Source organism: Squalius cephalus (assembly GCF_949319135.1).
Source record: "Squalius cephalus genome assembly, chromosome: 12".
In the NCBI taxonomy this organism is placed as follows: Eukaryota; Metazoa; Chordata; class Actinopteri; order Cypriniformes; family Leuciscidae; genus Squalius; species Squalius cephalus.
In genome coordinates, this window is record NC_137133.1 from 27,272,346 (window position 1) to 27,295,618 (window position 23,273).

Below are 23,273 nucleotides of genomic sequence, written 5' to 3' on the forward strand. Positions count from 1 at the left end.
CTAACAGAGAGTACACGAGTCGGTTCAACAGTGAAGATACACTTCTGTTTTGTATGAGGGTGATGGTTGGGGTTATTATCCTCTATGACCATGTGCATCCTAACGGTGCCTTCAACAAATCCTCAAAAATTGATGTAAGTCTACATTCTCATATTTTCTCAATCAACCAAAACATTTTTCCACATTTGATTGTGTTTAAAATGACTTTTCCACCATAATATGTGATGTACATACTTTTTCTAGATGAAAGGCTGCATTAAAGTCTTAAAAGATCAACCAGCAGATAATGTTGAAGGTCTCCTTAATGCCCTCAAGTAAGTTTCCCTTCCTGTTCTTAAAGACAGATACTATGGTTTGTATTTAATTTTTTTAAATCTTTTTTTTTTTTTTCTCTCTCTCCAAAGGTTCACCACAAAACACCTAAATGATGAGTCTACTCCAAAAAATATCCGAACGATGCTCCAGTAATGGTTTTAAGTGAAGTGGGTCAATATTCTGACCTCAAAAGATGTATATGTTTACATTTATTTAAGGACTTGATGTTAATACTTGGGTGTATTTACATAATCATTCCCTCCAAGTTACTGCAATGTAAAGAAAGCAGACCTTTATTCTAAACAAATTGCCTATACTGTCGACAAGCACAAATGAATAAAAACCAAGCAGCCTTATGAAAATTCATGGAGAAAAAAAAATCATTTGCCATTTTGTTTTCAAATTAATAACAGTGATCATGTTAACCAAAGGGGCTGAGGCATTGGTTGTGAGTTACAGTGAAATCATTGGCTAAAGTGTTGTCAATATTGAATGAGTAAAGTGTGTTGGGATGGTTGTGCTTTTGTATTTTGTATTAAGATGAGAAAAGACCAGTTCAGTTCAGAAAAAATACCATAATGTGATGTAACCTTTTTTTTTTTTCTATTTGTTCCCAAATCTGTGGTTTGGCTGAAGGTGGAGATGTCAGCTTTTATTTTTTGTTATTACGTGATGTGTGTTCTTCATTTCTCTGTGCCTCTTTGTTTCTAACATATTCAATACTCATCAATACAGCTTTAAAATCTGAAATAAAATTGACATTTTGATTATATTTTTGATTAATGTCCTCTAACTTTGAAAAAGTTGGGCTGTGTGCTACTAATTTGCAGTCCACACTGGTCCAGTGTGAGTTTTCCAAATGTACATGTTTGTGCTCTATTTAAAGGGATAGTTCACTTTGAAATGAAATTTTGGTATGTGTTTGCTTACCTCAAGGGCATCCAAGATGTAGGTGTCTTTGATTCCGCAGTAGTTTCAATTTTGATATTTTTAAGTCAAACCGTTCTTGTCTGTCAGTCATATAATGCAGGTCTATGGTCACTATCTGAAAGAGCATGCACAGAGAAGTCTAAATTAAACAATTCCCCATCATAAGTACACATTGATGGCCTAAGACACGAAACGGTTTGTGTGAGAAAACGAACAGTATTTATATCGTTTTTACCTCTACACAACCACGTCCAAGTGATCTGAGGGCGCGCGCGCTTCCTGGTGTGTGACGTGTGCGCGAGTTCTGGCTTAGTCTGTGCAAGCGCCGGAAAGTGTACAAGAGGTAAAAACGATATAAATACTGTTCGTTTTCTCACACAAACCGCTGGTTTCGTGTCTTAGGCCATCAATGTGTACTTACGATGGGGAATTGTTTAATTTGGACTTCTCTGTGCATGCTCTTTGAGACAGTGACCACAGACCTCCATTAAATGACTGACAGACAATAACGGTTTGACCTAAAAATATCAAAATTGAAACTACTGCGGAAACAAAGACACCTACATCTTGGATGCCCTTGAGGTAAGCTAAAACATACCAAAATTTAATTTCAAAGTGAACTATCCCTTTAACAAAGATGCACTACTGTTCAAAAGTTTGGGTTAACTAAGATAATTTGGGGTCAATAATTGAATACTTTTTATTCAGGAAAGATGCACTAAAATTGACAAAGGTGACAGAAAAGACTTTTGCATTGTTAAAAAAAAAATCTATTTTTGAACTTTTAACCAACCCTGAACCTTCTGAACAAGTCATAAGGTTGAGCAGGAACTGCACTCATTAAACTGATTCAAGACCCAAATACTGTGAGGTCTCAGTTTAGAATGCATGTCATTTTTAGTAGTTAAACTACAGTATATTGACTGCAAATCACACTGATAATGTTTCAACACTGGATGGCAGTGTTTCACTACTCTCACTTCACAAGACAGTCAGTGAGCATCACTCTATTTTTTTGTCATTAATTATTATTATAGAAACATTTCCACTTCGACAATAATTACTGATGATCACTAGAATTTCCTAGCAATAATGTGCCATTTCATTTGATTTTCTCTATTTCATCAAATTTATTACATGTTCCATTACACAAGATTCAGTATGATTCCCATTCGTGTTGTGAAAAACACGTGCAGGCAATGCTCTGAACGCTTTTTCATGTATTGGATGACTAGCCAGTTAAAGTGCTAATGTGTTTTTGTAACAGCTTAGAGCCGCTAGAGGGTGTGAACTGAGAGCCATGAAAACAGGCCCTCATCGATGCAGCTCTTACAGCAAATGGGATTAGAGACTCCCATTTAGTGGTCTCTCACTCTGGTCTTTAGACCAGGTCTGAAAACCTTCCATCTCCGGAAACATTAGAAGTAATCAGTTTTGTAAGTCTCTCAAATATTGTGCAGGCTGAGAGGTGTTAATGAGGATAGTTTTATGTGGGTGAGTGTGTAATGTGTGTCCAGGGGTGTTTTATTGCAATGTCAGAACTGTTTCCTGATTACGGGCCTCGAAATGTGTATAAAATTACAGGGAAATGAGCCTTCACAAATGTCAGCGGTACGTATTAGTAAAAAGAAAAAAGGCAAGACACACATATGGCAGGCTTAAAGAATGTCAGGGTTATTTATGCCTATAAAAATCCTTTTGTTTCTCGATCAATCAGCAGGGCAGAATGTCATTTTTGGCTTTGTGCTCTAGCAGAGATAAAGCCTTGAGACCATGATGTCGCTGTTAAGAAAAAAAGAGAAAACTCTTGTCATCATTTGCTTATCCTCATGTTGTTCCAACATGTATGCCATTCTTCTGTGGAACACAAAAGAAGATATTTCAGTTTCAGTTCCCATTGACATTCATTATATATATTTTTTCCCATACAGTAGAAATGAATGGGAACCAAAACTGTTTGACAACCAATATTCTTCAAAATATATTCTTTTGTCTTCGTACAGATTTGGAATGACATGAGGGTGAGTAAATGATTACAGAATTTTCATTTTTAGATGAACTATCCCCTTAAGTTGCAGCATAACACAAGTATGCACTGTTTCCTCTATTTGTAGACTTAAACTGTGATATTTCATGATCATTCGAAATCTTCAAAAAATGTAAAATGTGGCAATCGTTAGATCCGTCGAAATACATTTTTGCTGAATTTTGTCACCAAATGAAGGATTTCAGTGTTATACATGCAAGCACACTGTTGAGCGCATGCCTTCAGCTGAGACTGGCAGGCATTTATGCGCCATGCTGTTATTGTTTATGGCCCAGCACTATTGCTGGAGTGGCCACTGATGGCTCCATATTGTTATGCAATCAAGAGAGGTGTCTCAGTATGGAGGAGGAAAATCCTTTCAGGTGCCAGAGCCTGATGGTGGCGCTGCGAAGTCATGCTGCCTCTGAACAGAAACTTGGCGTCACCAACAGGATCTAAACCCATGAGACTCAGTGTGCAAGGAACATTGCACCAGTCAAAAAAATCCATTAAATCATTACTTATTAAAGAAGTTTGTTTAAATCAAACGGCCCAAATTATTATAAAATCATCTGTGGTGTTTTTTTGGTGATTCTGTAGTCCACTTAAAGTGAATCATTCTTAACTAATTTAAATGTCAGATTTTTTAATGTCAAGACATTAAAGATATTACGTATTAAAATATTCTTAGGCCCTCTTGGCTATTTTTGAATAACGTCCGATTAGAACAGAGTTTCAAAAATAGACTAATTCGCCTGAGACAATATGGCTCTTACTTTAAAAACATGCTCAATAATTACTGAAAAAGTCATAAGTCTTTCTTTTATTATCATTAGGGCCACTGCTTGTTTTTGCTCTTTTTTTTATTTTTGACACTTTGGACCATGCTTATCAAATATGAATTACAACACTATTTCCAGAAATTTTAAAGTAAAATGCAAAAAGTTTGTATATTAATCCAACAATGCCCTTTATAAACAAAAACCGGAGTGCTATTTACTTAGAACAAGAAATAGTGCTTCTCCCTTTGTGTTTCAGAGAAAATCAAATGCAGTGTTTTGCCTGTAGGGAGTTAACTGATGCGAAAGCAGTTGGGCGTGACTGTGCAGAAATTGGAAAAGAAAGGATATTTCGGTGTTTTGAATACATTGATTAAATATTCACAGCACATGCTCGACCACTGGGGATATGGATTATGTGAACGACTTGAATAGATGATCAAATGTTTTCTCCATGGATGGGAGAGCACATTGATGAGAGCTTTGGTCTTTGGGCATTAAAGGCAAACCGTTTCAATCCATCCATTTCTGCCCACAATGCAAAATAAACTCCTATATAATCCAGTTCACACAAAGTAGCTCCTATTGTGTTCTTCATGCATTCTCTCATTTGATTTGTTGCCACATATTTAAGTTATTTCACAAAAAACATAGGCAAGAATGATCAGCAGTGTTTGAAGGAGAACTGCATGCTTTATTTCAGCAGCACAGCACAGCCAAGCTGTAGTCGGTGTCTCGTTCTGTTTTGGTTTCTCACCAGTGGTTTGTTTACTTTTGAAGAGTTTATAGAAAAGCTTAAAGCAAAAGTTAAAGCTCTCTGTGCCGTGAAACCTTTAGATCCGTCTCACAGGTTCAAACTTGGTAGAACTCGCTCACAAACTCTCTCCTTCTCCTGAATAATAGATTCCTTTTTCTGAAATATACATGAAAGCATTCATTGTGCGCTCTATGTGAAGTGTGGCGTGTTACGTAAGCTGTGGCTTGATGAATGATACATACCCATTTCCATCTTGAATTATGTTGCATAACTGGCAAGATTCATACAGAGACCTTGGGGCCTTTTTTGCCTTTGATTAAAACAAACAGCTTTCTTCATTCTGCTGCCACACATTCCTAAAGGTTTTTTTTTTTTTTTTCATCCCACAGCTGCCAACCGTCACGTAATGCCAGATAATTGGTGTTCTTGCTCCCTGCGTGGTTGGCAAAGTAAGGCCACACTGATTTGTCTTTGTTTTCAAAAGAAGTAACAGCCATGTAATCACTCAATTAGATGGTGCATGGTGTTTGTGTGAAAATACCATTCATGGGAAAGGACCACAATGCATCTGTCTAAATCGCACAGGGCAAAATGTCTTATTTTAATTGCATGGAAATAACTTTCAGTTGTAGGTGTGTATGAATTATACAATTCTTAATTATTTTGATTCCAGATGATGTTTGTTTTCTGGAAATGAGTTAAATGTGTGCTCAAATTGGTCATGTGGATGCTTGGTGGGTTTACTGTTTAATGACTCAAAAGAGAATAACAATGCTTGCACTGCAAATGCATCAAGCTTGATGATATGACACGCAGCGCTCTGGAATACTCTAAATTGGTCAATCACGGTATTCAGCGGTCTGATATTTTCTAATATTCAATGTTGTTCAAGGCAACGCAGTAATACTGCATATATGAGTGATTTTTCATTATTTTTCCAGTCAGAACACATTTCACACTGCAGGACTTTTAGGGTAATTTAATCTTGCGTCTCAGGCTATTAATTGCAGTGAAAATTACCTCAGAGAACTTTTAAAAGTCATCACGAAACAAAAGTCGCTAGTCTTTCCTTCCCTATTGTGATATTTTCCTTCCCTATTCTCAAACAAGAAAAAAACTTTGACTTTGGGATTTTGTCCATCGGGAATTGACTGGATGGTTGTGGTTTGCTTTTGCTGTGATTGATATGTGATTGACAGGTTGCCCCGCCCTCGCACCAGTAAACGCATCATCAGAGAAGAGATGCCGCTGTAATCCGTCTTGTTGCAAGGCCAGTTGTTTTGGACATTGTGGTGGATAAGATGATCCAATAAAATAATAAAATAAATTCACCTCAAATCTATATTTCATGTCCATGCATTCATGCCATGTAATATAAGGGATAATGTGCAGTCATCTGGTCATTATCACAAATTAATTTATAATCCACTTAAACCTTTCTCATTCGGAAAGGTGTGAAAATCAGCGAAAGAGTGCATTCTCATTCCACATGCATAGCTCTGTGTTAATCATGAATGAGTAATCAAGACATTCAGCTCTGTCAGTGAATTGTATGAAAGGGCAGATTATAACTGTAGGCACCTGCGAAAATGTGTGGGAGCGTTTTATTGACGTACAACGTCCACCGCCTCCAAGATCACAATCTCATTCAAGGTCAGTTTCCAGCTGCAATTGTCAGTCACCTCAAAAAACACAAACCAGAATCCTTTTTTTCTCTTGCAGTGGCTTTGGTCCCATCATGTCTGTGCCCTGAAGGGAATGACGCATCATTTTCAAATGCATGGGGAATTTGTCATATTTGTCATTTTGAATTGATTCATTTTGCGAGCATAATAGCTGTATTACGGCTATTATAGCATAATCAATTCTTTGTTGTTATCCACATCATAGCAGCACATTCAGACGGAATGGGTCTCTGCTGGGCGTCCAGCTGACTGCAGTGGAAGGGAAGCACCTCCTAGCCTTGTCCCAGAGTTCTCCGATTGGTATTCAGCACCAGATGTTCGTGTTCTGCAGTGTGGGCTTCTGAATGCTGGTGTGTGTCAGGGAGACGTACTGCAATAGGGTGGAAGGAGTGTGTGTAGTGGTTGAGGGGAATACCATGAAACACACACACAGCTCTGTGCCAGGAATCCCTGTCTGAAATGATCCAAGTCATCATGTCTGTACCATGAGAGCACATTTTGAAAATCATTTTGCTCAGAGAGCCGCATTGAAAGACTAATGCATTTTTGCGAGTATGTCTCCTACAGATTGTGCCAAAACGGCACAATTATTATATATGCAATTACACAAATAAATTCAGAGCTTTTTTTTTTATCATGTAATATATATTTTCTAATAATAGCCATACAAAACATACTAAGCTATTGATATGAATTTAGATAGCATCATATAATTAAGATGTATTGGACAAACAAGAGTGCTGATTGCAAATATATGAACCAACTGGCTAAATTTTTGTCTGAAGAGAAAAACAGAATCTTAGTTTGCAACCCTATTACCCCCAAAATTACATCAAGTATGGTATGGTTCAGGAAAGTTGATAGACAATAAAACTGTAAAAAAAATTGGGATGTATTTTACTATATCATAGCCTACAGCAGAAAAGACCTGCTCCCTGAATAATTACTTCTACTTAGCATATTATGGAAACCCATTTCTACTACACAAGGGGGGGAAATGCTTTGGTTAAAATGTCATATTTATGAAAAGACAATTATGACATGAGTCAATTATGACAAAGACTCAAAGTTATGAGGTAGTAAGTCAATTATGAGATAAACAGCTATTATTCTGATATAAATCAAGAGTATGATGAGTATTCTGACACAAAAAGTCCTTTTTCATAATTTTCATAGTTTTTGTCACAATTGTGACATTTTATGTCATAGTAATGACTTATAATTTCTCTTTTTATGTTATAATTACGATTTACCAAAGGAGGAGTGATATAAACCAATTAAAGTCTCATTGCTGTTGCACAATGCATTAGCATTCTTAGAATGCCAAATGGCCAATCAGATTTAAGGACCGGATATGGTATTATTAATAGCATCAGACTGTTAAAATGAGCCATTGTTTCAGTCATTTTACAAATTAGCATTAATTAACTTTCTTATTGTTTTCTAAGAGCTGGTGTTTTGTCTGAAAAATCCCTATCTCATGTCTGCACAATGCACAGTGAATGTGGGCTGCTGTATAGCCTCACACAGGCTGACTTTAATGGATTTTCTCTGAGCGTGGGTTGAACCCAATTAATCTTGAGGCAATAAATCCTCACCACTGCAATTTCCCCAGCAGACCTGCGGGGCTTCCCCCTCTCTCTGCTCTTTTTTGGTTGTTTGTTCAATCGTATGTCTTTCTACTGTGCCCCATTCACTCCCTTCTGTTGATACCTCTTCCTCCTCCCCTTTCATAGCTTCCCATCTTCTCTCTTGCAGCATCCTGCTATATTTTCTTCAGTCACTTTTCCCAGTCCCCTCCCTCCCTCCCTCCCTCCCTTCTGTCCCCCTCTCACTATCTTTAGCCTCTCCCTCACAGCTCCCCTTTTTACTCTCCTGACAGTAACTCTCTCCCTCCCCACTCCTCTTTGCCTCCCTCTATCCTGTCTCATCTCATTTCACTTGTCTGTGTAGCTCCTGCACCTGTGGGCATAAGGAACCCAGGAACATCAAGGGGCATTAAGAATGATCCTTTAGCCAGGTCAACCTCAGCAGAACCAAAAACCCAACAGAGAGAAACTCTTTTAAATTATAAAGTAGAAGAAACCTTTCAAGACAGACCTGCCACTGAGGTAAAGGAATTTGTTCATTCGGAAATGAAAATTCAGTCATTATTTACTTACATTAATGTAGCCTACCTTTATGATTATTATTTTTTGCAGTGGAGGTATCTCTCTCTCTCTCTCTGTGTGTGTGTGTGTGTGTGTGTGTGTGTGTGTGTGTGCGCGCGCGTGTGTGTCTGTAAAAATAAATAAAAGTTCCAATATTTTATCCAATCAGAGGTCCTTTCTGTCTTTCAAAGTGTCAATCATTTTGCACGTTCTCAGTGCGCGGCCCATATATGTGACGCCGGAAGTTGAGCGCGTGTAGTAGACTATTTTTTACAGTCTATGGTAGTAGATGAACTTGGAGCGGTTTACTTTGGAACGTGCGGAATGTTCGCAATTTCTCATTTTGTAAAAACAGTTTAACGTCATAATAGGAATATAAAGACTGAGGAAAGTATTACACAAAAAAGCGACATCGGTGGAGGAAGATGACCGCTTCAACGCGCCTACTACTTCGCTTGTTTGCTTTGCTACTGGTTTATTGGAGATATTGCTTGGTCAGAACATAGACTGGAAAAAAGATGGACGACGCCCCTTCGCTCTCTTCCATTGATGAGAACTGAAGCCGCCAGTGTCCCGATATGGCGCTGACATATTGGAACTTGAGTCTGCGCCGTAACGATCTCGGGACCAGACTTGTGCAGTAGTGAGCAGGAAGTAAAGCCGCGAAGTGTAATTTAATTGTTTAGTTGGTCTCACGCAGGGGGGCAGTGTTCCGGAAAACATTGAAGCTTCCCCGGGCGCCGCTGTGGTGAAGTATTCAGTAACCGTATAGTCAGAGCCCGTCTACGGACATTCTCTGGTATAGTATACGGTAACCCTGAGGACCCAATTAGTATGCCAGTAGTATGCCTGATCTAAATCTGTTCTCGCGATAACTTGTAGCTAACGCGAGCTGTTTAAGTGTTATTATGTGGTAGCTTTATGTAGAATGCTAAATCCCGCTGCTATATGCAAGGTAAAATTAAATTATATAAATGATAATTATTAAATTATATATTGTATATGTAAATTGTGTATAGCTAGTATTTACAATCTCAAGTTGCGTCAATAGCAGGAGAAAGACCGCAAAATTTAAAAATACTACTGTTATTGTGTCACGAAATGTATTTTTAAGAGTTTTTCAGTCGAGAAAGTAGTTGTTTTAATCTCAAATATGTTGTTTGTTTATACAGACAGCGCCTATTTCAAATTTTGATCTGACGTTTTCGGAGACGGGAGATCCAAGGGATCACCGGGCGCTCAGCGCTCACGTATCCCGCCTGAAAAAGCCTTATCTCGGCAAGTGCAGCAGACGTTACTCGCTGAGTCTAGTGGAGTGGTATAATTCGTCTTGTGTAGGCTATGTCTAACGGACGATCTTTGATCTCATTAATCTATCATTTTCGTTTTGGCTGGGGGCAAAGTTTAGTTTTATAACTTTATATAACGTTGAATTGTTTAGGCTATTTATCTTTAACGTTGTGCCTGCTGACTTATATTTGACTGAATCGTTTAATTACTTTATTTCTTGACTTGTATGGCTACTTATACTTTCATAATTGCTATTATTGATCAATAAAACTGAAATTTAACAAAAAGAGACAGGGTTGTGTCATTTTATTTTATATAGCCTATGTACGAATATTTTAATATATATATAATATGATATCACCAACACAGCATGTATTTTTTTTTTTTATGTATGGGATCATGGGAAGTATTTCAGAGTATGTTGTCTTGAAAGAAATCAAGCATCACTGACAAAGGCTCAAAAGAGACCATGACTTTCTAAAAGATCTTTTAAATATAGATTGTTTGTGTTTTTGTTTTACTTTTAGGACTGGAGAACATCTGGTAATGAGATGTCACTTTTTTCTGTTTGTTAAATGCTTAGTTAGGGTTGGGATCTCTGCAAAGGAATACCTTCTCACAACATAGCAACACTTTATAATTAACTTAATGAATTACTAGCGTAATGATAGCAGCTGACATAGTTGCACATCATCCTCTTCAGTGGACCCATCCTGGTACATCATCCTATATATTTCAACCAAGTGGCAAGCCGTTGTGTTTTGATTTTTTTTCCCCCTCCAAACCAAGATGGCAAATGGTCAGTCAGAAATTGCAAGTTGCTCCGGAATATCCACCCATTCCTTCTATCCTAGGAGACTCTTGTAGGTAAAAAAAATATTGCAGCATCAAGCAATATCTAATGAGTCCTATCACAGTTGGGTCAATACGTAAACGTGCCATTTTGTGTCCCTTAGTCAAAAAAAAGCTCTGTAAATCTTAATAAACCATAAAACAAATAAAATATTTTATAATTTAGTTTCCGTAATATGTCTAATAATATAAGAATAAATTGTTTTCTGTTTCTTTTGTTTTTATAGGATTTTAATCACATTTTTTGTGCAAAGCATCTTGCAGAAATGTTGCAAATGGCATGTCCCTCGGTATGATTTTTCTACTTATGCTTGCATCATCTGCCTTTCATGAAGTTGATGGTAGAAGACAAGTGTTCTCTTCTTTTCTTTGAGTTTATGTAATATCTGAAAGACAAAGACACGCTCATTGTGTCAGCCCTGCTACCAGAAAAGCATATGTTAAAAAGTTATTTGTACATATTTAAAAAGGGATCTCCATATCTCAGCTCTGGAAGGCTCTAGAGTCTCCAATCTTGCACTCCTGTCTGCGCCTCAGCACCCTCTATCCGAATCCAAAGTTTCAAGAAGATCCGAGAAACTTTATTTTTCGAACCAAAAAAACTATAAGGCTAAACCCCCTGTCGTTTTTTTTGGGTCGAAAAATAAAGTTTATCTGATCTTCTTGAACCTCTGGATTCGGATAGAGGGTGCTGAGGCACAGACAGGAGTGCAAGATTGGAGGCTCTAGAGCCTTCCAGAGCTGAGATATGGAGATTCCACTAAGCATTTGTTACACTGCAAAATAGTGGTTTCGCAGACAGTGGACAGTGTGCTTAGTACAGTGGGGGTGGTTTAATTAACGAGAATTGATATCACACATGACGGGAGAGCAAAAACACATAAATGTCCCAGATCCAATCAGAGGATGCAAAATAATTGTTTCATGGACACTGCATTTTAATGAAAATCAAGCACTAAAATGACTTGAAAATGAGTGTGATGTGTTCAGTCGAGTGTGCTTAGTACAGTAGGGGTGGTTTAATTAACGAGAATGAAACTTTTAAACACCAAACTTTTTGCGTTGCACCTTTGAGTTTGCATATCAAAGCAAAAACAGTGAGTGGTGTTCCACAGCACTAAAGACTGCAAGTGTTCAGTTGCATGTGACGTGTTGTTTGTGTGTTTTTGCAGAGTTCCCTCAAAAGTCATTGCATCCATGACACCTCAGGTTCAACGGGCTAACCGTCGGCTGCGTTGCACCTTTGAGTTTGCATATCAAAGCAAAAACAGTGAGTGGTATTCCACAGCACTAAAGACTGCAAGTGTTCAGTTGCATGTGACGTGTTGTTTGTGTGTTTTTGCAGAGTTCCCTCAAAAGTCATTGCATCCATGACACCTCAGGTTCAACGGGCTAACCGTCGGCTGCGTTGCACCTTTGGGCTTGCATATCAAAGCAAAAACAGTGAGTGGTGTTCCACAGCACTAAAGACTGCAAGTGTTCAGTTGCATGTGACGTGTTGTTTGTGTGTTTTTGCAGAGTTCCTTCAAACTACAGCTGGTCCAAAACGCAGCAGCTCGAGTTCTTACCAGAACCAGGAAGTATGACCATATTAGCCCGGTTCTGTCAACACTGCACTGCACAAATTTTAAAATATTGCTGATTACTTACAAAGCACTAAATGGTTTAGCTCCGCAGTACTTGAGCGAGCTCTTAACGCATTATAGTCCTTCACGTCTATTGCGATCTCAAAATTTCCGGCCAGTTGATAATACCTAGAATATTAAAATCGACTGCTGGCGGAAGATCCTTCTCATATTTAGCACCAAAACTCTGGAACAGTCTTCCTAACATTGTCCGGGAAGCAGACACACTCAGTCAGTTCAAAGCTAGACTAAAAACACATCTCTTTGACCTAGCATTCACATAACACATTATAGACTTATATAATTCCATATTAGGCTGCATAGATTAGGCCAGCCGGAACCGGGAACACTTCCCATAAATCCTGATGTTCTCGTTCCATCATAAGAAGAATGGCGTCTACGTTAATATTAGTCTCTCTGCTTATACCGAGGTTTACCGCAGTCCGTCGGATCCAGGCCGTATCCAGATCAGATGAAGGACCTACGCCTGGACGCGACGACAACGCAGTCCTGAATTGTCAACCAGTCTCTCCGTTTCTGAAGTGATGTGGACTCCGGCCGTATCCAGACTAGATGGTGGACCTGCACGTGGACCCAACCATGACGCATCCCTGAAGTGCCGGCCTCGTCGACACGACCAATCTGACTTCTGATCTGTAATGCTGCCTGGATCATAATCATACACTGTTCGCTCGTTGGCCAGAGGAGAACTGGCCCCCGACTGAGCCTGGGTTCTCCCAAGGCTTTTTTCTCCATTCTGTCACTGATGGAGTTTTGGTTCCTTGCCACTGTTGCCTTGGCTTTGGCTTGCTTAGTTGGGGACATTTAATATTCAACAATATTATTGATCTGCTTAATTAGGGTGGACAATGATGCAATTTTCTTCTAGAAACAAACTTTGTTGTATTATTTTCATTTTATCAATGTGAAGCTGCTTTGATACAGTCTGTATTGTAAAAAGCGCTATATAAATAAAGGTGACTTGCCTTGACAACATGAATTTACTTCAAACTAAAGATTTGACTTTTCATACAGCAAAATACACTGCATCTATTTGTCTCATTAGCTCTCAAAAAACTTTAACCTTACAGTTCATTAAATATTTTAACACAGCTAACTCAACATTAATTGTTTTTAAATCTTCACAATGTATAGCCAGAGGACTATCACAAAAGTGTTTAGGAAAGTAAAGACATACTAGTATGTTTGTTTAAAGCTGCTTTGTATTGTTGTGTATTTTTAAAAAGCTCTATAAATGTCCTAAAACGATGTGCATTTTGCTTGTAGTTTTGTGTTAATAAAAATGTAATATATTACATCTCATAATTCAGTTTCAGAATTCATTATGTATTGTATTGTGTAATTTAATACAATTTTTATATAAGTTTTGATTCTCTAATTTTATTACATTAAATGTTATTGTGTTGTATGATGTTCTGTATTAAGAATTATTATGACATAAATCATATGCATTAGTACACAAATTACATGCTTGTAATAAAAAAAGCATATTATGCCCTATTGCTTAATAACAAATAACTTTGTCACAAAACATACTTTAACATGTTATTTCTTTAAAATAAAGATTATTATATGAATTAAGGGGTTTGATTAATTACATTAAGATTGTGATTCCATAATTATATTATAGTGTTCTTTAGTCAAGGCTAGACAACCAATTAATATTTATGCCCACAAAACATAGCTAGCATTCTGTAATTTATTTAAATGTAATAGTAAAAATAGTAATATACACAAATAAATATTATTTTATGGCTCTTTTAATAAATAAAAGTGTACTTGTAACATATTGCGCTGATTATTGAGGATAAAAAATAATCACATAATTATAATTGCATTACGAATGGCTGTGAATACGGTAAGGCAGTATCAGTGCAGTTTAAGCTCATAGCACGATCATCGGATAACGTTAGCTGTATGCTATGCTATTATCTAAGCTAACTAAAAAACACACGAACAACGAGAAATGTTTTAATTTCACAATCTATAGCTTCGGTTAAATACTAGTATATGAAACGTATCATTTAAAATACATTAAATACATTAATGACTCGCTAAAACGTAGTACAAACGTCTTCTATAATAAAATTATTTTGTATGATTTATAACCAGGCACTAAAGCGATTACCCATAAAACGTGCTTTGAACCAATCGGATTGCTTGGGTCCTCAGGGTTACCGTATACTATACGGTTACTGAATACTTCACCACACCGCCATTGATTAGCGGACACCCACCTGCTGTTAGCATTCCATTGACTCACATTCATTTTGGCGTCACTTTGACAGAGAATAACTTTACATATGAGGCGTTTAAAGACTCCATTTGTCCATTATTTATTTCTTAAAAAAAAACACGACAATGTATAAAAGGCTCCATTACCTTGTATCTTACGTTATGGCCCTGTAGAAGCAGTTTTTGTAAAAATAGGCTAACGATTGCGTCATAACCACGGGACTCTCTGTCGCACAGTAGAGAGATTACCGTATGGACAGGATGAGAAGCTCGTGGGCAATCGGGGGACGTGGAGGCAAAATGAATTAATTAATCAGAATACTTAGCAAAAGTTGCTCCTAGCTCATGGACACCTCCTACTCACACTCTCCGTCTCTGCAAGTTTCGGAAGGGAATGATTCAGATTTCTCTTGGCACAGCTACTAGAAGACAGACGGGTTGCTCACGTCACATCTACGTCATCAAGCTCAGTTTGAGTCTGCGCAGTACGCTCAGCCATCAGGAAGTGAGTGCTTCTAATTGACTTCACTTTTCTCTGTTGAAACCTATGGGGTCGCCATATATGGGGTATGGTTACTGCTTGGTTTTTAGATTCAGGATTCCTTTCAGTCGGAGGGCTGTTTTAGAGTATAACAAAAATAACATTTACACAATGTTATTTTTATTTGTCATGTGTCGCCTAGCAACGACGAGGCGCATGTTTTTGCAGTTTGTTGTGTTCGGAACATTTGAACGTTTGGTAGTGTATGATATTCAGTCATATCTATCACTAGTAGTTTCATGTATGGTCCCCAATTGCCCAAGTTTCCTCTGGTAACCATTTTCAAAATCGGCTAGTGAGTATTTTTTACGTTTAAGTATTTAATGTGTTGACTAATACTTCTAATCAGTGACTTATTGTCAGGTCTTATATTGCACAATCGTTCAATTGTGACGAATAGTTTAAGTCAATTAAAATGTAGTCTTTCCTTGTTTTCTAGGGCCAGTGAAGAAGTAGGTGGTCACTGTTGTACTCTATTGGTGGTTCACACTATCCAATTATTACTTGAGTGGGTTGATGGTGGTAGGCCTATTGTATGATATGCAGAACAGAATTATCATAATTTTCCAATGCTCAAAGCTTTTATTCACTTATTTAAAAAAGTCAAGCCTGATGAATTGACAAAGATATCTAATATACTGTATGTCTCCCCGCTCACACAATGAATAACTGATTTAGTTCAAGACAGCGATGAATAATAATAATAAATTGTTTGTTACATTTATATAGCTCTTTTCTCTGCACTCAAAGTGCTTTAAATAGAAGAGGGGAATCTCCTCATGATGCAACAGCAGCCATGTTGCGCCAGAACACCCACTACACACCAGCTTATTGGTGGAGAGGAGACAGATCAGCCAATCAGTAAATGGGGATGATTAGGATGCCATTTTGGTGGATAAAGGCCAATGGGAAAATTTGGCCAGGATGCCGGGGTTAAACCTCTACTCTTTTTCGAAGGACATCCTGGGATTTTTAATGACCACAGAGAGTCAGGACCTCGGTTTAACGTCTCATCCGAAGGATGGTGCTTTTTGACAGTATAGTGTCCCCATCACTATACTTGTGCGTTAGGACCCACACAGACCACAGGGTGAGTGTCCCCTGTTGGCCTCATTAACACCTCTTCCAGCAGCAACCTGGTTTTCCCAAGAGCCAGGTCTCCCATCCAGGTACTAACCAAGCTCAACCCTGCTTGGCTTCAGTGGGCAACCAGTCTTGGGCTACAGGGTGATATATGGCTGCTGGCTTAATTTACTTTATAATGTTTGATACATTAGTACAGTATTAACATAAGCTTTGATTCAGTAGTATGAATGCCATTAAAAGATTAACCTCTGATTAACTAGGCCTAATTGAGTTCAACATTACCATACATAACCCCTCTGCAAACGTTACATTTTGGTCTCTGTTTACGAATGAAACATTAATACCAAACCTGTGGGCTCAATGCAGCGAACAAGCTGTTAGATGAATTGCCCAACAGTGAGAATTCAGGCTCCCATGAGCACTTGGCAGTAAAAAGTTGAGTACCATGCCTGAAGTCTGTTTATATTGTTGACACTAAGAGGAATAGCCTATACAGTCTTCTGGGTGTTTACATTTAAGGCTGGATTGGGCAATGTATACTGGTTTCTATAGAGTGCCTTTTGACATTCACTTCTGGTGTCCAAGCAAGTAGCCTAAACCTTTGTGAATATATATATATAATTTTTTTTTTTTTTTTTTTTGGAGATAGTTACGATTTACTTCATTTTTGCACTATGATTTCATTTTTTCCCATTAAAAAATCACTATAGTGGTACCATGATGGTCATCAGATAGCAATACTTTAATACAGTGGAATTAAATGATGACTATATGTGCCATGGCATTCACATTGTATTCCAAAGTACTTCAAATGATACCTTGGTGCTTTCTGGTTACCGTTATGTGTGTGGGTGGGCCTATGTTTATTTATTGCACAGGGAGTTTTAATGGTCGTAAAAACTAATATCGTGTTGAATAGCTTGTCCCCACGAAGTTCTACACCTCTCTGCCACCGCAATATACCAGACAGGTAACCAGTATCATGTATTAAAAGCTCCTGAGTTTGCTTTTGAGCTATAGAGGCTGAGGCTCTAGCCTAATTCTTTTGCAAACAGATGGCATGGGCGCTGTCCTCATACGGTTGTGTGTGTGAACGGGCATCCGTTGGTGTTGTGTTTTGTTGTTCTCTGCATGGCCCTGGCTTGGTTCACTGATACCTGATGGGAAAGTGAGAACTGCCAGGTTTTCAGGGTTTTAATGAACTGAGTTGCAGAACGGACAAGGGCTGGCCCAACCCGTTGCATTTTTGCTGCTTTCTCAGCAACTCTGATAATAGATGTTATCGCATGGATTCTGTTGAGTCAGACAGACTGAGCGCTAAATGTTCAAAAGCAGGTGATTCTTAATGACAACATGTTGTATCTTAAAACCTGACATAAGGAAATTAAGATTGCTGTTTATAACACACCCACGGTGGCTCATACTGCTGATAAATCACAAAATTCAATGTTTCAAGTCTCAAATCAATTTTCTTGAGAGTTAAACCCCAAAAAATGGTGTCATCATTTACTCACCCTCATGTTATTCTAAACCTGTATGACTTTATTTCAACATTGGACCCCATTGACTTTCATTGTATGGACAAAATTTCCAAAGACATTTTCTCATACACGTATGGAAAATAAGTCATACAGGTTTGGAACATAAGGGTGAGTAAATTATGACAGAATTTCATTTTTGGATGAACTATCCTGTTTACTTTGAAATATCAGTTTCAAAATTATTCTGATGGTGCACTGACTTCTAATAGGGCGAATGGCTTTTGTTTCTTTCCCATGCTCCCCCAAACATCTGGGAGTATGTTTAAGTTTGGTTAGCGGGTGTGAAATTCTGCGAAAAGGATTTGCTTTATCACACAGGACGTCACTCCAGCATAGCTTTAGTGAAGGAGTATTTTCAGTACGGACATCCTATCATACACCATTAGCAATGGTCTATTTTGTAATAGAGCTAACTAATGCAGGGTTGCAAACTGTTTATACTGTCTTCAGTGTCTTGATTTTATAGTTGTTGTCGTCTGACTCATGAATTTCGTGACACACATCCGACAGCAGAGTGAGTCAGTGGACACTGCCAGTGTTATTTATGACAGGCGGCAACATAGGCTATAACTTTATATCGATGTCTTCCGTTTTCAACTTTGCAAAACTATCTCTGCTATCTTGTAATAGTCTATATGGTCAAATGTAGGCTATTTTATGTGCGATCATACGCAATGTATGATGATGACAATCATGTGCAATGTACGTCCATCATGTCACCAACATTTAATTGCATACATACACGTTTAGCAAAACTGAATTCCACTGTTTGTGTCTTCTAGTCATCTAAAATGTCCTTTCACATTTTTATAGAACTATTCCAACCTTAATATTAAGAGAAATTGTGCTTCTGTATAATTTCTGCACCATTTGATTTAGTACTGCTGGCAGGTGATCAAACGCCAGTCTGGATTCCATTGGATTTCCTGACTAAGATGGAGTGCATGCCACGCACCTTGGCTGTCCATTTTGTTTTTTGATTTGGTTTGGACTAAAAGGGTGTGTGCATAAAGAATGTCACATAAATATCCTCAGAGCAGAATGCATTTCCCTTGCCAGAAAATTCTGCATAAATTCTGTTTGAAGTATTAGGCTGTCTCATTAATGGACAACCATGAACCAGGCCCAGCTGAGCTTGCCCACAGAGTATTTGAAATAGCTTAATTCTGACTAATGTACCATAGTCACGGACAAGCATCAATTCCACAGCTCAATCCTCAAGCCACCATTGGTCATATTTTGTCTCATTATTTGTTAGTTTTGTCAGCTAAACTTCATGGGCTGGATTACGTTGCAATTAAGTAAAAATGTATTAGAGATCAAATTTATATTAAATACAAGAATAGCTGAACTTTAGAGTGCTTTTTTGACCCACTTAAGAAAGACTTAAATTCATCTTTATGTGTAATTTCATAATAACCTTTCTGTCTTTGAAATTTGGTTAAATGAGTGCGCTTTAACCGCTGAATATACTGACGAACATTTATGGTCAACTAAAATTTACTTTAATGTCATTTCTATTTATACTTGTATGCCATGTATTTAAATATATTTGAAATTACACATTGGTAATTATAAAGTTGCAATTTGGTACATTTTAAGCATATAAACTTTCTATGTAATACTGAATAACACACTACACTGACAATCAAGTTCACACCAAGAATGATAACACAATATCGTTCAGTTTGTTATAAGTGCACGCGGCAGTTTTGTAATCTCCAGCTTTAAATGCTCGCGCTCTTCAAAGCAAAGATTCTGATTGGCTGTCCTTGTTCTTATTGCTCATCAGCTGGAAAAAAATTTTCTGAAAGTGATTCCAACGATAATCTTTCTCTGTGCTGTTATTTTTGTAGACTCTGCTATTCCTTTATTATTTAGATCGATTTTTAGAACTATGTCTTTATCGATATAGTTATCGCTTTTGGTGTGAACAGGCTTTTAGTCTACACAATTTGTGTATTTCTTTAAAGCATGACAAAAGATTATTAAAACATAAAATGTATTTAAAAAAATGTAATTTGACATTACAAAGTTTAAGTGTGTTAAGAAACAGTCATGAAAGTGTTCTCTCTTTAAATACACTTTACTTCATTAATATTATTACAAGTAATTAAAAAAAAAATATATATACACTTTTAAGTTTTGAAGCACATTCAATACAATTAAGTCCAGTTATTTGTGATTATGGAAGGTCTGGCCAATCATTGTTCTGCTGCTTTAGTAATACAACATTAAAAGCAACCAGTTTATAAAGGATTCTGTTGCTTTACAACAATTACATTCCTGGCTACTAGTTGCTTACAGTAATTTGTACAGTAATTGTGTAAACTTTTTCTATATTGTACCGTATTTAACAGTGAGCAGGAAACTAAATGTAGCAGCATTGTGCTGCGTTATTTAAACTTTTAGTTTTGTTTTTAAATGAACATTTTTAATCTAAAATTCTGATTGTCACCATCGTTGAGTTAATGAGTTTGGTGTCCACTGTTTATATCTGTGTGTACTAATAACCTGTGATGGTAACCAGTGAGCTCACAATGACTGTTTATGAAAGATTATTTGATTTCTGTTCTGTAACATATAGAATTGGCACATATTTAGATTGCAGGTTATGATCAGACTAGAATCAATCACTAAGATTAGATTATCTTTTCTTTTCCATGTTACACAGTGCAATCATTTGTGTTCCGTAACAGTATTACACAGACTGGGAGGAAAGTAATTGAATTAAAAGTAAATACGGTCCAAGTTCCCAGACAAAATGAACACTAATCACCATAATGGTCACTTTAAATGAAAAACCATTTAAACTTTAATGCATTGTGATATGGTTATTTTTGTACACTAATTTGTTGCGTTTTATCAGAAAATGACCTGGATTGATTTCACAGTCAATACAATATTCTATCCTACTGTAATTTTACTGAATACAATATTCTACTCTACTATATATATATATATAAAATGTATTTGTATATATATATATATATATATATATATATATATATATATATACATATAATATTAGTTAGGCTAAATCTTGTAAAATCATGGATTTTTTTTTTTTTTTTTTTTTACAATTAAGTTGCAAGGCATCTGCTTTAAACCAATAGTCAGACAGGACAGTGAAATCATACTGGATAGATTGTGGTCAATATTGAAAACTGTGTGTTCTAATTATCCTCATCACCCTGCAGTGGGTTTGTTGTGCTTCTCTTTCTCTTTGGGAATTCTAATTGTCTCCCTGAGCAACTCTCTGAGCAGAGTGGAGGCTCCAACTTACAAATCCTCTCAGACAGGAGCAGGACCTTGAGGTCTCAGTGAACGGATTACTGTTGTACTGATGTTGTGTTTCCGTGCATTATTGAACAAGGGCAAGGTCAGACGTGAAGTTTTTCTGCTTTTGTAGTTTTTCCCATCTGTGAGGAAAAGACTCAAGCTTTCAAACCAAGTGTTTGGTTTCTGGTCGGAAAAGGTGTAATATAGCAGTAGGAGGTCGTAATTACACTCACACTGTAAAGTTTTGGAGTAATATTTAAAGCAAATACATTTTCCTGTGTCAAAATGTATTTTGAGGTTTTAGTAGGAAAAAAAACTGAAATGAATATATCATAATGAATTAATACAGAATAAGCATAATACTTGATACTATTGATCCCATTGTATATTCATCTCCAATTGGAAAGCTTGTTTTAATGCAAATGGTCTTCCCACACCACATTTTTTTTATGAAAAAAATTCTGGTGAAAGAAATAGCCTACTAAAAGGAGATATCCAAAATATTAAATTAATTGTTTTGTAGAGGGAGGGGGGAATGACAATTTTCACCTGAGATTTGGAGCCAAATTACAGAGGGGTATAAATTACATTAGAAAGATGGCAGTATCATTATTTTATTTTTCACAGAGATTGGTAGGTCTGTTTGTAAAATCTGTTGACTTTAGCAGTCTTTATTTCAGTATGCCAACGGTGACAGTTCAAAAATGGGAAAAAGCACTTCTTGTGTTTTTTGCTCCAATTGTTGCATGCCTGTAACTCAAGAAGTATTAAAGATATTAATATCCTTTTAGATTTTGGTTCTTAGCAAACTTTTCTTTTGGTATCTTCATTTTAAAGGCCATGTATTGTTCTTCAGTCCCAAAGATATGGAGGTCTTAATGCGGCTCTATGAATAAATTGGTCAATTGTAGTGGTCGAAAACCAGTTGTGGGTCACTTTGCATACAGCTGATATTTTTTTCTTTTAAAGAGGAATATCTGAACAACATATAATGATGAAACCTGAAATGTATCTCGTTTTTTTCTATTCAACACAATTGTGTAGAACATACCTGTCTGAGTGCCTTAAAGTTTGCATGCCTGTAACTCTAAAAGTATTACAGATATCTAAATATCCTTCTAGATTCTAATTCTTAATTAACTTTTCTTTTGGAATCTTAATTTTTTAAGGTCCTTTATGGTTCAATCGCATAGATATGGGGATAATTTTTACCCCCCTGTAATTTGGCTCCTAATTTCATGTGAGATTGTCATTTTTAACCCCACTCTGCAAAATAGTGGATTACTCTGTCAATATACATCCATTACATTTAATTTGACTTTCATCACTATTTATATGTCTTTCTTCAGAAACATATTAACAAAAACAAAATTTTGAGCTGGGGAAGTTTCTGAAATTTGGTTTATTTGACATGGAATGACCCAAAAGCCTTAAAAAGATAGTTCAGGACTCTAAAACGAGTAGGCTACCATTTTCATTTAAATAAAAGCATTGCAAAATATGAGCATCATGTAGCAATTATCATCAATAACAAAACAATAGCAAAGATCCCATAATAAATTATATCAAAAGCCATGTTGAAGACATCCAAACGCAAATGATGAACAGCAGATTTCTAATAAAGGGAATTTTCCAGTAAAACATGAAAGCTTCCACACTTTCTTTTTGGAACATTTTGTTGTCTTTTCTTTTAAGATCTAAAGGTCCATCTAGGAAGACAATTACTGTGACATGCTGAAATGTCCTAAAGCACTAAACTAAAAAAAGGATTTTAAAATCAATCCTAAATGAGAAGGCTTGCTGTATTGGTGCCAAGACATGGGTTATATGCTCCTTGTTTTTTTCTTAGGATTATCCTTTGGTTCAAGGCAGCGCTGTCTCTGGATAGTTTGAATAAAAGCTGCATTTATTTGCTCTAGTCAAGAAAATGGCATGACCTCAAATTTTAAATCTTGTAGTGTGAGCTAAGCCCTGGCATTTCTGACAGCTGAATTTATAGTTTCCAGGTTTATTTAATAATAGAACTAGATATATTTGTTGCTTTGCTAAATAATTTCTTAATTTGTCTTCAAAAAAATCCTAATTGAGCCAAGACTCCATGTTCTAAGATTTTATAGTCAGACTAGCTACACAGTTAACAGAAGGAAAAATAATGATG

General features: G+C 36.8%; 1 protein-coding gene across 8 annotated transcripts in view; it reads left to right on the top strand.

The window, feature by feature from the left end:
* The window catches only part of fam49a (family with sequence similarity 49 member A), a 40,416-nt gene extending 39,329 nt beyond the window's left edge, over window positions 1-1,087 (top strand). For all 8 annotated transcript variants that reach the window (XM_079889341.1, XM_079889337.1, XM_079889342.1 and 5 more), the window contains 3 exons: window positions 8-134; window positions 244-314; window positions 405-1,087. In XM_079889341.1, coding sequence (XP_079745467.1) covers window positions 8-134; window positions 244-314; window positions 405-468 — 262 coding nt within the window. In that variant the 3' untranslated portion in view covers window positions 469-1,087. The remainder of the gene's footprint in view (window positions 1-7; window positions 135-243; window positions 315-404) is intronic.
* Window positions 1,088-23,273: the final 22,186 nt, after the last annotated feature.